This window comes from Diadema antillarum, unplaced genomic scaffold (assembly GCF_040938485.1).
Source record: "Diadema antillarum isolate AM-2024a unplaced genomic scaffold, OU_Dant_1.0 scf00000133, whole genome shotgun sequence".
NCBI lineage: Eukaryota > Metazoa > Echinodermata > Echinoidea > Diadematoida > Diadematidae > Diadema > Diadema antillarum.
In genome coordinates this window covers 2002897-2017577 of record NW_027271022.1, presented here as the reverse complement: position 1 = coordinate 2017577, position 14681 = coordinate 2002897, and the positions used below count along the sequence as shown (strand labels likewise).

At 40.3% G+C, this 14681-nt stretch overlaps 1 protein-coding gene across 1 annotated transcript; it reads right to left on the bottom strand.

Annotated features, from left to right (window-relative positions):
* Positions 1-13013: 13013 nt before the first annotated feature.
* Positions 13014-14246, bottom strand: LOC139720806 (craniofacial development protein 2-like). Its single transcript, XM_071632145.1, has one exon. The coding sequence runs from the start codon at positions 14244-14246 to the stop codon at positions 13014-13016; it is 1233 nt and encodes a 410-aa protein (XP_071488246.1).
* Between the last annotated feature and the right edge of the window lie 435 nt (positions 14247-14681).

Sequence of the window (14681 nt, the reverse complement as noted above, 5' to 3'; positions counted from 1 at the left end):
CCACAATCCCCACCACCCGTCACGTCAGTGATGACACACACGTAGATGGACTACGTAAATGGACTACCGCGGTTTAGCCATTAACATTACTCTGAATAGTTTTTTTTTTTTTTTTTACGTAACGAATTTAAAATATGTTAAAAATGTATCTGCCAGATTGCAGACTTTAAAGTCTAAAAATTTAAAAAATCACTCTCGTGTTTTTAGAGAAAAAAATCCTCCTCCCACATCTTCCCACATCTCCTTCACATAAAAATCATCGAAATTGTGCAAACATGTTCGTTTGACTTTGATACGAACTGTATGCATTCTTTGTTCACTAAGATAGTATTCTGCTTACAAAGCTTCTACAATGATGAAGAAACCTGTATTCTGTGGAACATGTGTGCGTTGCACTAAATATATTCACGATTTATCTCTTTTATCAAGACTTGATCATAAAATAATTTAAAAACGACAATTATACACTGATGTTTTACAGAACATCGTAGGTGGCTCATACCAATCGGAAACAGCAAGGAAAAACAAGAAAGGTTGTTGAGAAAGAAACCAATAATTTTGCATTACTTTCTATAAACATCAATGGATAATTGGTAAAATAACATTCTATATGTCTGCCCTTAGAATTTAGCCTCAAACTTCAATCTTATATGTAAAGAGAACATCGATGAGCTTATGTAGTACCAAATCTTTGAATACGCCTGACACGAAGTTGATTGGCTCTTGAAGGTTTTGTTTCTCTTCGTTGTTTTGAGATTTCAATTCGTATATATTTCACGAAGTGTCAAAATGTATGACTATAAAAGCAGTAGGAAATTCTGATCAATCATGTTAATTTTTTACCAATTTTGGTAGTGTCCACATTTCAAACTATATCAATGATAAGAAGCCATGAACTTTCACTGTAACTTCAAAGTGTATCAACATTAACAAGAATAATCAACTGCCACATTAATCATTAAAACCCGTTGAGGACAAGTCTCGAGTATACTCTTGCAGGGATCTATAGAAAATGATTGTCGGAGCAAAATCATTTTGACTTAAACGGATTAAGATTGATATTGTTTTTTTTTGGGGGGGGGGTTAACGCATATCATAATTATGTTGTCATTGTGAATTGTCAATTATTTTTTAACATCACTTTTTATGGAAATTTAATTACAGGTTTTTGTCTCTCTATTGAAAATTATGAGATATATTTAATGCAAAACTTCGTCTGAATTGGCATTGATTAAGAGGATTAATGCAAAGACGAATTGCAGGTATGTTATGTCCATGTACCAAACTTTGCTATCGTTAAAAGTTGGACGTTTTCCAGTTATATCGATTTTTTTTTCCTTTTTTGTTCGTGGTGCAAATACACATAACAGTGGGTCATCTGTAACATTAAAACGTAGTACTTATTGGGTGTATATTGTGTGATTTTATCATCTTTATTAACGTGAATCTTATTATTTACCAAAATCAAAATCAAAATCAAATCAAAATCAAATCATTGTACCGATAGACGAGCAATATCATAATGCCTACGTGAAATAATTAATGTTTGTATCACAAAGTTACTTAAAGTTATAGATATTGGTGCTTGATAGTTCAAAGCTCCTTCTTTTCTGCATGATTCATTTATCCATGATTTTCTAAGTACACAGCGGATCATATTCGTAAGTATTCATACACAATAGGAAAGAGATTTAACAAATGTTTGAGATAATAAAATTTGATGTAGCTGTGCAGGTCAGTTGTATCACAAAGAGACATAATAGCATATCTAGCATATAGACATTTTGCGATAAAGTTTAAAATACGAGAGATATCACTATTTTTTCTCAAGAAACCGTAACTGTAGACGGTTAAGTCTAGAATCTTTTTTATAATAGCTGTTGTTCACATTCTGTATATCTAAAAAAAAAAAACTTAACATTAATTATACTGATTCATTTTTTATTGATTCATTTTTTTTTTCATATGATGTACAATCTTAGACGTATCAGGAAATATTTTGATGAGAATAGTATTAAAATGATCATCCAAGCATGTACAGGATCATTGTAATGGGTTACTCATTTCCGATGGAACCGTGGGGGCTGTGGGGGCTCAGGCCCCCACGCTTTTTGTGCATCGTACAAACATAAGGTGTTATCAATTTGGGCCCTTTCTTTATTAACCCGGAAGTACGTAAGTGGCAATAAATATAAATAGATGGAAATCTTGAAATGTGAGCGCGGTAAAATTATGTTTTTCCACTTGAGACTTGTTTTTTTGTCAGCTGAAAAAAAAAAACAAGATGAGCTGAGGACATTTTCTTATTTTATTCATTTATTTAATTACTTTTTTGCGTGTTAGCTCATGAAATCCGGAAGTGGGCCGCCACACTTTTGAAAACGCTCCACCGGCCCTGTCACTATTATGGACTCTCTAATTCCCAAGTTGGGCGACTGCAGCTAGTCCAAAACTCCTGCGCAATACTTATCTGTTAAAAACCCAGGTTCTCAAGGATCACTAGTCTTCTGAAAGACCTACACTGGCTTCCGATTTGTCAACAAATATTGTTTAATATTCTGTTGATTGTGTACAGGTCACTCATCGGTCAAGCCCCAAGTTGCATATCTGAATTATAGATATTTAAATCTTATAGACATACCCATAATTTACGCAGTTCTAAGGACACTCGTCTCGTGCAAATTCCAACAAGTAAAACAAAAATAACATTGGGAGACAGCACATTTGCCTGTGCAGCTTCGAAACTCTGCAATGATCTACCATTAGATGCATGGAAATCCCCAACGGTAGCAGTTTTTAAATCACGACTCAAAACACATCTTTTCATTTATTTTTTTCACTATCATCAAGCACATAATTCTTTACTTTCAACTGTAATAACTTTTAAAATGATTATGCTACTGCTTTGAAAGATGGTGTCTATCAGGGATGACAGTGCAAAATTTGCACTGTCATCCCTGATGAAGAGGAAGGATCCTCGAAAATTCGGATTATTCATTCAAATCAAAATTGGCAATTAATGCATTCCCTGCATTCCTCTGTTGTGACATTATAATTGCTAAATGAATATATATATATATATATATATATATATATATATATATACACTACACACGCACACACACCCACACTGTTTTTTATTCCTAGTCCGCGCCCAAATGTGAAAGCTGTATCTTTTGTTGACATGGATCACCGAGCTTACACAATATGCACCGTATGGATAGCGTGTAGGACCCAAATTATTTTCTCATAAGTCGGTAAGAATCCGGTGAAATTTGAAAATAACTGCATTTACATAAATTGGAGTAGAATAAAACTTTAATGATTCTGGTATCTTTGTATTTTACGCAAGATGTTCTTTCTACTGAGGTCCAGAAATATATCACTTTTAGAATGCAAGGTACTGAAAATCAACCGTTCCGCTTTTTTGGGACACCCGGTATATACGATCTGATCTTCGTCGTTTCGGTGTGATACGGTGCGTTGCCTGGTTTAAGTTGTTTGTTTGTGTGTGTTTGTTTTCTTTTTCATTACCATGCCCAAGCTCATCCCTTTGCAAAATTGCAATTCTCGGATAATAATATATCAACGCTGAACCGTGACGAGTCTCTCACAATAAATAGAATAGCATATGCCCAGAATGTCGAGGATTTTGGTTTTGGGGTCTCTATTGTGCCAGCCCTGGTAAAAATCTCTACCGGACAAATATTTTTCAACACGTTGTACACTGTGTACGTAGTCAAGAAGAGGAGCTGTACCATGCCAATACCGATTTGGGTATACAAAACGCAACAAGGTCATATCACGATCTTGGTATATGTTCCCGCAAATGATAGAAGTCGTTAATGCTTGAAAGTACAATATGGCTCTGATGTGTCCATCGCAAGCAAATGTACATAGCTTGAAGTTCGTCCTGGCGCTCTTTTGGCAAACCTGTTGCATGGTCGGAGTCGTGAAATGCCTCGGCCTTTTTTCTCGCTGACATCAATGTCGCACTCGAACTGACCGCCAAGGATAACGGGGTCATGTTCGGTGTCTACTTTGCTGCAACGTTTTGCCCAGGTAGGCATATTGAATCAACCATTGATGTTCTATGAGAAATAAATGGTAGTCATGCGAATGGTGATGATATTAGTGCACAGTATTTTGTCTTTGTTGTAAAGCGTACAGATTTTTTTTTTTAAATATGAACGTGCACTACAAAATAATAAAAAATGTCGCATGCCCTAATTTTACGTGAGGACTCAATATAGGTGCAATGCGTCAACGTAGTAAATCTTAAGTTTTTCTTATTTTATGCAACATTATTACACAGTTTGGGAACATAAAACAAATGGGAAATTGTGTTTAAAGCATTTTTCTATCATACTTTTTTTTTTTTTTTTTTTAGAGAGAAGAGTAATTAGATATGCCACAGAGACCCTTTTTAATTTCATATAAATTGTTCCCACACTCTTCAATTTCGGAAATTTGTCAATCTCAATAGTGTACAAAGTCTATGGCAAGGGGCCGAAAGAGGGATATTTTGCATATTAATGATTGCCGTTTAATGACGAAGTACATATACTTCAAGTTGAATATTTGGAAAAGAATAATTAGACCCCCCCCCCCTCTTTCCCGAACAGAGGATGGCCGGGGGGAGGGGTGCATCGAACCAAACTATACCCATTTTGTGCATATTTAAGGGAAAGATTCCGCTGGACCTTCTGACTTGCTGAATCTCTAACAATATGTTGAATATATATGTCTCTTGAAATAGGTTAAAAATATCAATGTTTTGACAAAAACAAAATGGCGCCCATTTTGGCCAACATTTGGTTTTCCGAAAGAACTCGCGTGGTTTTATGTTGTACTTAATCGCGCTTCATGATCTCTGAATAAGTATTTCATTGGGTTCTTATGTCTCAAAATATATATTTAGACAATTTTAAGTGCGTATCGCAGTTACTTTAGGTGCAGAGTTTAAATGAGAAAAACGGGAAATGACGGCCATCTTGGACACAATTTTGGATTTCTGAAAGTGCTTTAAAAGTGCCTTATGTGTGTTTCAAAATCTCTGAATAAATATTATTTGGTTCCTTGTGACTTAAAACTAATGTTTCGACATTCCAAGTGTGTTCAGGTGAAATCTACTTGCAAAATTATGAGAGAAAAATCTCGAAATGGCGACCATTTTGGAAGCCATTTTTGATTATGGTACTTGCGTGCTTCAACAACTCTTAATATGTATTTTATTTACTAGTAGTTCTTCATGCTTCAAAACATATATTTAGACATCTAAATTTTGTATTTGCGGTACCTGGTTGAAAAGTTACAAGAATCTCAGGAAATGGCTGCCATTTTGGACGCCATCTTGGATTGCGGAAAACGCTCAAAGAGGATTTAAATGAGGACTTTTAGGATGTCATTCTGGGCACATTTTTGAGCTATCCTGAAAAAAAAAATCAGCTTGTTACCAAAAATGTCCAGGTTAAAACTAATACTCTTGGACTATAAAGGAAATATCAAAATGAAACAGTTCAAAGGTTACAAAACTCAAAATATTTTAGAAAGGCAAGTGATAAACCATGACAACGGGTTCAAAATTCACCATTGTAACACAGAGCAATATAAACATTCATTTTTTGTGAGCACCCCCTGACTTGGAATTATCTTCCACCAACACTAATCAACAGCCCGTCTCCAGAAGTTTTCTGAAGTAAGAGAGAAAAACCACCTTCTTTACAAGTAATTAGTTTCGCGCACTCTCTCCCCGCTGCACTTTACCACCTGGTCCAGCAGCGTACTGATCCAGAAAGCACAGACTCTCGAAATGTGTACACTGAGAAAAGAGGTTCAAAATCTGAAGTACAGGGTCTATTCAAGCGCTTTAAATATTTTCCAAGCCGTGATAGCTGGAAGATGAATGGAACATAAAAAAGGATGCAAACCACCGCAGTAACAACAATCACATGAAGGTATTATCAGCAAGTTGAGATTGATCATGTTTTATTAACACTATTCTGTCCATGATTAATGTCAACTTACAAAGCAGTACCACTATCTTTTCAAAATATATTAGAGTTGGAATTGTGTGGATAGTGTGCAATAGATTTTCAAGAATTGACAAGGGGCCTCAAAGACATACCTGATCACACTATTCTATACACAAACAAGTTGTAGAAAACTGCTTGAAAACACCCTTTCCAATTCATTTTATGATACCAAACGTATATAGGCATAATGTAGAAGAGGAATACCTCTATTAGAAAATACGAAAAAAAAATCAATATTTGATTTGATTTGATTTGATTTGATTTGATTTATTGGTTCCTGCATTATATAATTGCTCATACAGATACATACATTATACCATATACAGTGATGGTACCATGTATATATACATGGATATACATAAACATTAATTGCTAACAAGGTAAGTTTCTTTATTACCTTTAGAATATAAAGCAATACAGTTTCTTCATTGCTTTATCAATGTACAACGGAATATATCAGTGATGCAATCATGAACAACGCATAAGGGCTACTTGCTTGATTTGCATGCAGCCCTCGTACAAAATACATAACATATAGGAAAATAGGGGGAGGGATGACTTGCATATAGATAGGATAGAAGAAAGGAGAGAGGAGAGGTCTATCTGCTTTCGCTAATACACAAAGTTAGATCATCTGGATCACTGAATATAGTAAAGCATGGCAAAGAATTTTCTCACCGAGGTACAGGCCAACAGTTACAGGTCATGGTCGGTTACATAACATTACGCAATAAATTCTGAACGGCGATAATTCAACGAGAGAATTTCATATACAATGAAATTGCAATGACATTAAAAGATCACTGATATCCAGAGAGCAGGATTGTCTTTACAACTTTCTTGAAAGAATACATAGGCTTTAAAGTTCGAATTTCTGAAGGAAGAGAGTTTCAAATATCAGGTCCAGTGTGTCTTGATAGATACCAGAGCCATCACCGTTTTAGGATTTTGTAGATGAAATTTATCAGATTGCCTTGTGGGATAAGAATATTGACTTGGTTGACCAGTGTCGCCATTTTTTAATCCTCACGTAAAATCAAGGGGTGTGACTTTTTGTTGGTTTTGTGATGCCTGGTAACTCACATAAATAAACAGCTACTATAGCCCGACTATGCCATCCATTTCATGCAGAATGATTTGTGCTGCAATGGTCGAAGGTAAAATGGACCACACATTTTCTGGAGTCTGTTCTCCAATTTAAAGGACAATGAACGAAAGATTCAAATTAGGAAAATCATATGGAAAAAAAGGGTATCAAAGCAGAGGGAAATATCTCCTCAATCAGATTATCATCATGACTTATTAAAAGATATTCGCGCAATTGAGAAATCGCGACTTAAATACTGATCAATTCACTTCACCGATTTTCGCCCGGGAACAGCCATTTTTGAGCCCTGAATTATGACGTAACGAAAGGATCAAAAACCTTTACGAGTGCAGCGTGCGGGACATTGAGGACGTCATTCATAAAGCACGTATTTTCAGGCGATCAGATGTAATATCTGGGGGGGGGGGGTGTTTATAAAAAGCATTTCGTAAAGTTACGAACAACTTATGAGCGACTGGTGTTCAGTTTTGATGTGCTATACTTATCAGAATTTCCATATTTCAGCATAAAAACTGATCACCGGTCGCTCGTAAGTTGTAAAGCAACTTTACGAACAGCTTTATGTAATAGGGCCCAGGCCTTTCTCGGCTGAGCCATTAAAACGTCCAATTACCTTTTATTGTACGGAAAGACTTTGAGTTTAATGTCGAGGGTGAATTGGGTGATGGCAGTAACATATGACACCGAGAGCGACAGCGACGAAGTCGGGTTGGGAGAGGAAACAAGGAAAATGCAATGACCCAGCACGTGATCAGATTTTTTTTTTTTTTTTTTTTTTGCTTTCATGTTCATGTTGATATCTGCGCGATTCACAGCTGCAGCGCGCATTGAACTGTTATGGCGCGTTTACACCGAGCACGTTACGGGCAGCGGACCTGGGGGGTGTTTCATGAAACTTTTTGTCGGTGATTTACACCGACAACTGTTAAAAGCTATATATGGTGCGCCAAAAGGAACCATGTCTGGTTCTGTTACAATATCACTTCCACGCTAATAATTTTGTTACACAATTAAACTTATACTGGTGATTGATTGGTGATGTTGATTCCGTTATAAGAATAACATTTGGGGTGATTTTGTGCCGAAATACTATTTTTTAAGAAATCCAGACATGACTGCCTTTGGCGCACCATAGCAAAAATCATGACAATTGTCGTTTCCGTGCTCGATGTAAACGCGCTCTCACTACGCATCTCCGGTTGCTGATACTTAGCACATGTATGTGTATACACGAGCAGCTATAGCGTATGAGAGAGCACGTACCGTACTAGCGAGAGCTGGCAATTACTAGTAGGGCCTAAGCTAGCAGCAGAAGTCGTTTAGGCCACAAGGTGTGTTTTAGACGCAGGGCCTATGTCTCATGAAAGTGTCGGAACTGTTTACTGTAGAACTCTGCAGTAGGTAGACCTCTACCGTCTAATTTAAACCTACGTAGACCTACCCAGACAGACACACTCTCACGGACTAACGTTAGAGCCAAACCCAAGGTAAGTTCCAGTAGACCTACTACTAGTATCCACATCTGGGATCCGAATCAGATACTAGTATACATTAGCTAGAATCCTGAAATTTCCACGGTTCAGAGGGTGTCTTGGGAGCACTTTTTTAGGACTTTAGGAGAAGGACTTAGGATAGGCCTCCGTCGGTCAGTGTTGACCATGGGTGTCACGTGGGTTTACTCAAATAAGGATAACTTCACACATGCCATGTACAGTTACCTCTCAAGGTTTATTTCCAATAAAATTCGATTCACATACAAAAGATTATTTGACCAGTCCATCCATTTCTATAACAAACTCGTCCGGTCAAATCTCTAAATTCCACAAATTGACCCAATGTAAGAGTCAATATCAAAATCTCACTTTCACTGTTTAAAACGGCATCAACCCCCTAGAAATTAAACGCATCAATTGACACTGTTTTGACTTCAAACCATTCCACTCTAAGGTCACTGACCTAACCTCAACTATCCCCACTTAAAGAAATTCAAACTTAATTCCCAAATTAACTTCCCTTTGCTTAAATTCTATCTCATGTATACAGGTCATATGTGCTGCTGTTTCTGTTAAACAAATAAGTTTGGCTTTACCTCTGGTCCACAGCAAGTCCTGAGCTGACTTGACTCTGTGTGACCTCTCTGATTCTGAGTCAATCAAAATTCACCAAAATGTCCAGGTCCTAATCTCACCTGACATCTAAAACTCTATCTCTTCACGTCTGCTATCTATATCGTGCCCACCTAACATGGCTACCACAACTCACTTGACAGTCCTGAATTGACTTGTCCCGAAAATTTGCTCATTCTGGCTCAGAATCACTGCCACATCTTACTTCATAATCTCATTTAGGTCTTAAACCCAATCATCACACTTCAAGCCACATTCTCGATTGATTTACCTGAAACAGACTTGACCTGAATGCATTATGCATATCATAATTCAACTCAATAATGACCAGTGTTACATCTTGGAATTTTGGTACCGGTATTTCATACTTATAAACCACGTGAAAATTTCACAACAACCTGGGTCTCATATAATAGGTACAAATCAACTATATCTCGGTGTATTCGAGTGTAGCTTATCTCACTGCTAGTCTTTGAGAGTTTGTCAGACTTTTGCAAATACTCCTGCTCTCCAATGCGAATGTGTATCGAAGGCATACATCACCATGATCTGGCCTCTGTAAGTCCATGGACTTGTCCACTAGTCTCGCTAACTGACGATGTAACCACGCGACTCTCACTGCCAACGCGAGGTGGCTATCGCTTAAGTGCATCACCCAAACTCCAGTCCAGTCCGTAGTGCGACACGGAAAGTTGTGTTCCGTCCTTAGTGCCATCTATAATAATGATAGTCATAATTCCAAACACGTTTCCTACCAAAGTGCCTTATAGTTTTGTCATTCACAATGAGATACACTTAGGTAAAATAAGCATTGCACTAATGGGCATTTAAAGTCCCCAGCAATGACATTCAGTTTAGAAACCCACAACAATACATCAAAATTTTATGACCAACCAATGAGATTATTCCTACCTCACATTTTCACATTTAAATCTGACATACAAAAGTGAACAGCAAAATTACACGTATTCTTAAATTCTGCTAACATGAGGTTTGTCTAAAAATATAAAATACTTCATCTGACCTTGTCAATATGAGGTGAATACATGTACTTACTGAAAGGCTAAACTCCAGTCTTCTCAGTTTACTTTGTACTTACATAAGTGCAGTTCACAACAGTCTTCACCTTTCATATACAACCTTTAATATTTGTCATTTGTACATTCACTTATAAATTCATTGTTTTTCACCTAGTCCATTGTCTCTAGTGAAGAACAAAGTCAAGATAAAACTCACCGATGGTGACCAAAATTTGCTCGAATACAGCTTACAAACTGCAAAACCAGCTCCAACTCTGCTGGCAGGTTAGCAGCCTTCCTCAACCCTGTGCAGTAGTTTACAGCTGCTTAAATCAAACTTCTCAGACCAATTACTGCATGTTGCAAAGTAGACTGTACCGTGTGACAGCTCTGAAGAACTCTGTCCACTCAACATGGCAGCTAGGGTGTGTCTGACTCCTTCTAATACACTCCTCTACCAAGATACAACCAAATGGCCAACCTCAAACCAGCCAGAACCAGTTCTCAATACACCTGTATTACCAAGTCTCTATACTGTGTAGTGTGGACTTCACTACACTGACATACAGATTTCAGTCATTATCATGTTAATTAGTTTCACCATCAATGGCACTTGAGCATGTTCACCATCAATGGCACTACTCATACCCAATACAGGTGTTTACTCCTGGTTGCAATCCAATAAACATGTGTTTGACATACTAGTCTCATCAACTTATTAAAGATAAGCAAAACAGAGCAGTGTGGATTTTAAAATTGTCACTTTCACTGTGACAATGGGTAATGCGCTCTAGGAGTTGTCAAGTTGTGGTGATAATCCTTCCACTGGTGCCACAGCATCGGCTGTGGCTCACAAGTCCAATTCGCGAATGGCAGTCTCTACCACACCTGTGACAAGTGTGGGTAGTCGCAGGGTTTTCTCCGTGTGCTTGTGTTTTCCGTCTGGCTCTCTTTTCATCTGCAAGGCTCAGGATCCTCGCTTCACCTGCTTTGAGTTGCCTCTGAAGCGTACTGCGCCATCTGTTGCGGTCTGCTGATATGTCCTCCCAATTGTTGGTATCAATGTCCAGGGCCTTCAGGTCACGCTTGCAGACATCCTTATACCTCAGCTGGGGGCGGCCAATAGATCTTTTGCCAGAGGCGAGCTCACCGTAGAGGATGTCTTTTGGTATGCGGCCATCGTCCATTCGGCGCACATGCCCGAGCCAACGCAATCTGCGTTTTCTTAGCAGCATGTACATGGTGGGGAGGCCAGCACGCTCAAGGACCTTGGCATTTGGCACTTTGTCAGTCCAGTTTATGCCAAGGATGCGCCGCAGGCTGCGGAAATGGAAGCTATTCAGCTTCCGCTCATGTTTGGCATATGTGGTCCATGCTTCACTTCCGTAGAGGAGTGTACTGATAATACATGCATTGTACACTGCCATCGTTGTTGTAATCGTTAGCTTGGGATTCTTCCAGACTCGTGTCGTCAGTCGGCCAAGTGTAGTTGCTGCCTTCCCAATGCGACAGTTGATTTCAGCATCGAGGGATAGATTTTCGCTGATTGTGGAACCAAGGTAGGTGAACTTGGGGACAACATCAAGCTTATAGTTGTCAATAGTGATGACAGGTGGAGTGTCAACATCTTGGCCCAAAACATTGGTCTTTTTCAAGCTGATGGTTAGACCGAAGTCCTTGCAAGCTTGAGAGAGTCTGTCCATGAGACACTGGAGACCCCGCTCAGTGTGTGATGTAACTGCTGCGTCGTCAGCAAATAGTAGGTCTCTGATAAGGACTTCACGTATCTTAGTCTTCGCTCGCAGTCTTGCAAGGTTGAACAGTCTACCGTCTGATCTGGTATGTAGGTATACCCCTTCAGCTGAGGTCCCAAAGGCATTCTTTAGTACTATGGAGAAGAAGATACTGAAGAGGGTGGGCGCAAGGACACAGCCTTGTTTCACACCACTCTTGACATCAAAGGGCTCAGAAATGTTGCCCTCATACTGTACAGTTGCGCTCATGTCGTCATGAAAAGATCTAATCATTCTGTGTAGTTTTGGAGGACATCCAATTATCAGCAGAATGTTGAAGAGCCCTTCCCTGCTCACCTGGTCAAATGCTATAGTCAGGTCGACGAAGGCGACATACAAGGACTTTTGCTGTTCTCTGCATTTCTCCTGCAGTTGACGGAGGGACAATATCATGTCCACTGTTGAGCGTTCTGCACGGAAGCAACATTGGGACTCAGGGTAGACGCGTTCTGCTAGCTTCTGCAGGCGTATGAGCATGACACGGGCAAAGAGTTTGCCGACGACACTCAGGAGGGAGATGCCTCTGTAGTTGTTGCAGTCACTTTTGTCACCCTTGTTTTTGTACAGGGTGACAATCTTGGCATCCCTCATGTCTTGTGGTAGGGTTCCCTCTCTCCAACATTGGCAGAGGATGTCAAGAAGGGGCAGAAGAAGGGTATTTTTGCAACGCTTGATCAGGTCTGGCGGGATGCCATCGTTGCCAGGTGCCTTGCCACAAGTTAAGCTGTCGATAGCCTTGCAGAGCTCCTCCTGTGTTGGATCTGCATCGAGCTCCTCCATTACAGGCAGAGGTACAAAAGTGTCAAGGACGGAAGAGACAACAACGTTTTCTTTGGAGTACAGCTCTGAGTAGTGCTCAACCCATCTCTCCATCTGTTTTCCTTTGTCAGTAATTACTTCCCCACTAGCAGATTTGAGGGGGCCGTCTTGGTCTATGTTGGGCCTAGTGCACACTTGATCCCCTCATACATCCTTTTGATGTTGCCTGTGGCAGCTGCAGTCTGGATGTCGTTACTGAGCTGCTGCCAGAATTCGTTAGCACATCTTCTTGCTGTTTGCTGCACTTTGCCCCTAGCAGCTCTGAGGGCTTGAAGAGATTTCTCGTTTGGTGAGCGCTTGTATTCAATAAGGGCAGCACGCTTTGCATTGATGACGGGCATCATCACATTTGACTTGGCTTCAAACCAGTCACAGTTCTTGGAGGTCTTCTTTCCGAATGTATGAAGAGCTGTTTTCTGAATGGCCTCCCGAAGGTGGTCCCATTTCTCAGAAGCCGAGTTTCGCTGTTTGTCTGCAGACAAAGCATCCACAAGTGACTTGGCAAACTCCTCAACTTTATCCGGACACTGCATCTTTGTGGTGTCGATGCACGGCTTCCCCGCTGTCTTTGTTCTGTGGAACTTCTTCGGGTGAAGTCTGAGCTTACTGCACACCAGTGAGTGGTCAGTGTCACAGTCTGCACTGTGGTATGAGCGAGTGAGAAGCACAGTCTTGAGGCTTGTTCGTCTGACAATGACTAGATCCAGCTGGTGCCAGTGCTTGGAGCGTGGGTGTCTCCATGACACTCTGTGCTGTGGCTTAGTCTGAAAGTAGGAGTTGGTTACGCAGAGGCCATGGAAGGAGCAGAGTTCTAGCAGGCGCTGTCCATTCTCATTAATCTTGCCCACACCGAAGTGCCCCAGGCAGGATGGCCAAGAGTCGTGGTCAGCACCCACTCTGGCATTAAAGTCACCAAGAAGGACGAGGTGTTCACTGTCTGGAATGTTCCTGATGACATCACTGAGGTTACTATAGAACTCGTCCTTGGCTTCTGGCGTGGAGGTCAGAGTTGGTGCATAGGCACTGACAAGGGTGACTGGGCCATTAGAGGTTTGGAGTCGCAGAGTCAGAAGTCGATCACTACCCTTGTCACCTGGCTCAACCATACTCAGCAAGGAGTTCCTCACTGCAAATCCCACTCCGTGTTCTCTGCGCTCCTCTGTGCTCTTTCCTTTCCAGGAGAAGGTGTAGTCTCTCTCTTTCAGCATGCCTGATTCAAGTAGACGTGTTTCTTGTAGGGCAGCAATATCAACCTGTAGTCTCAGTAGTTCATCATTAATGATGGCAGTCTTTCTTGCATCGTTGATGCCTTGAAGGTCAGAATCATATCCGTGTCCAGGGGTCATTGTTCGAACGTTCCATGATCCAAGTTTGAGAGCTAGTCTCTTGGTTTTCATTACTTTCTTTCTGTTTTTGTTTTTGCTTGGTGCAGTAGTTACAGCTTGCTTGTCGGAGTTATCCTAATCCCCATGCACCCAGTGAGGAAGGCAGGCTGTGGCGGGACAGCACCTAACTGGCTGGGGGCTGTCCAGCTTGAGGCGGGCGGTAGCTGTCCAATGGGACTGCGATGATCCCTCCCACCGTCAGAGGCAACCCGTAGCGTCCGAGTATACGCCAATTTACTCAAGACTTATAACTCGTAACTGCTGCCTCCCGTGTTGATATTACCGTCAATGAAGACAGTGCTGGAGTGACCTCTCCAGAGCACAAGCCTGGGCGTGATATATGGAGATACTGGGATGCCCAGTCGTCAGAATCCCCCTCTCTGCCTCACTGATGTG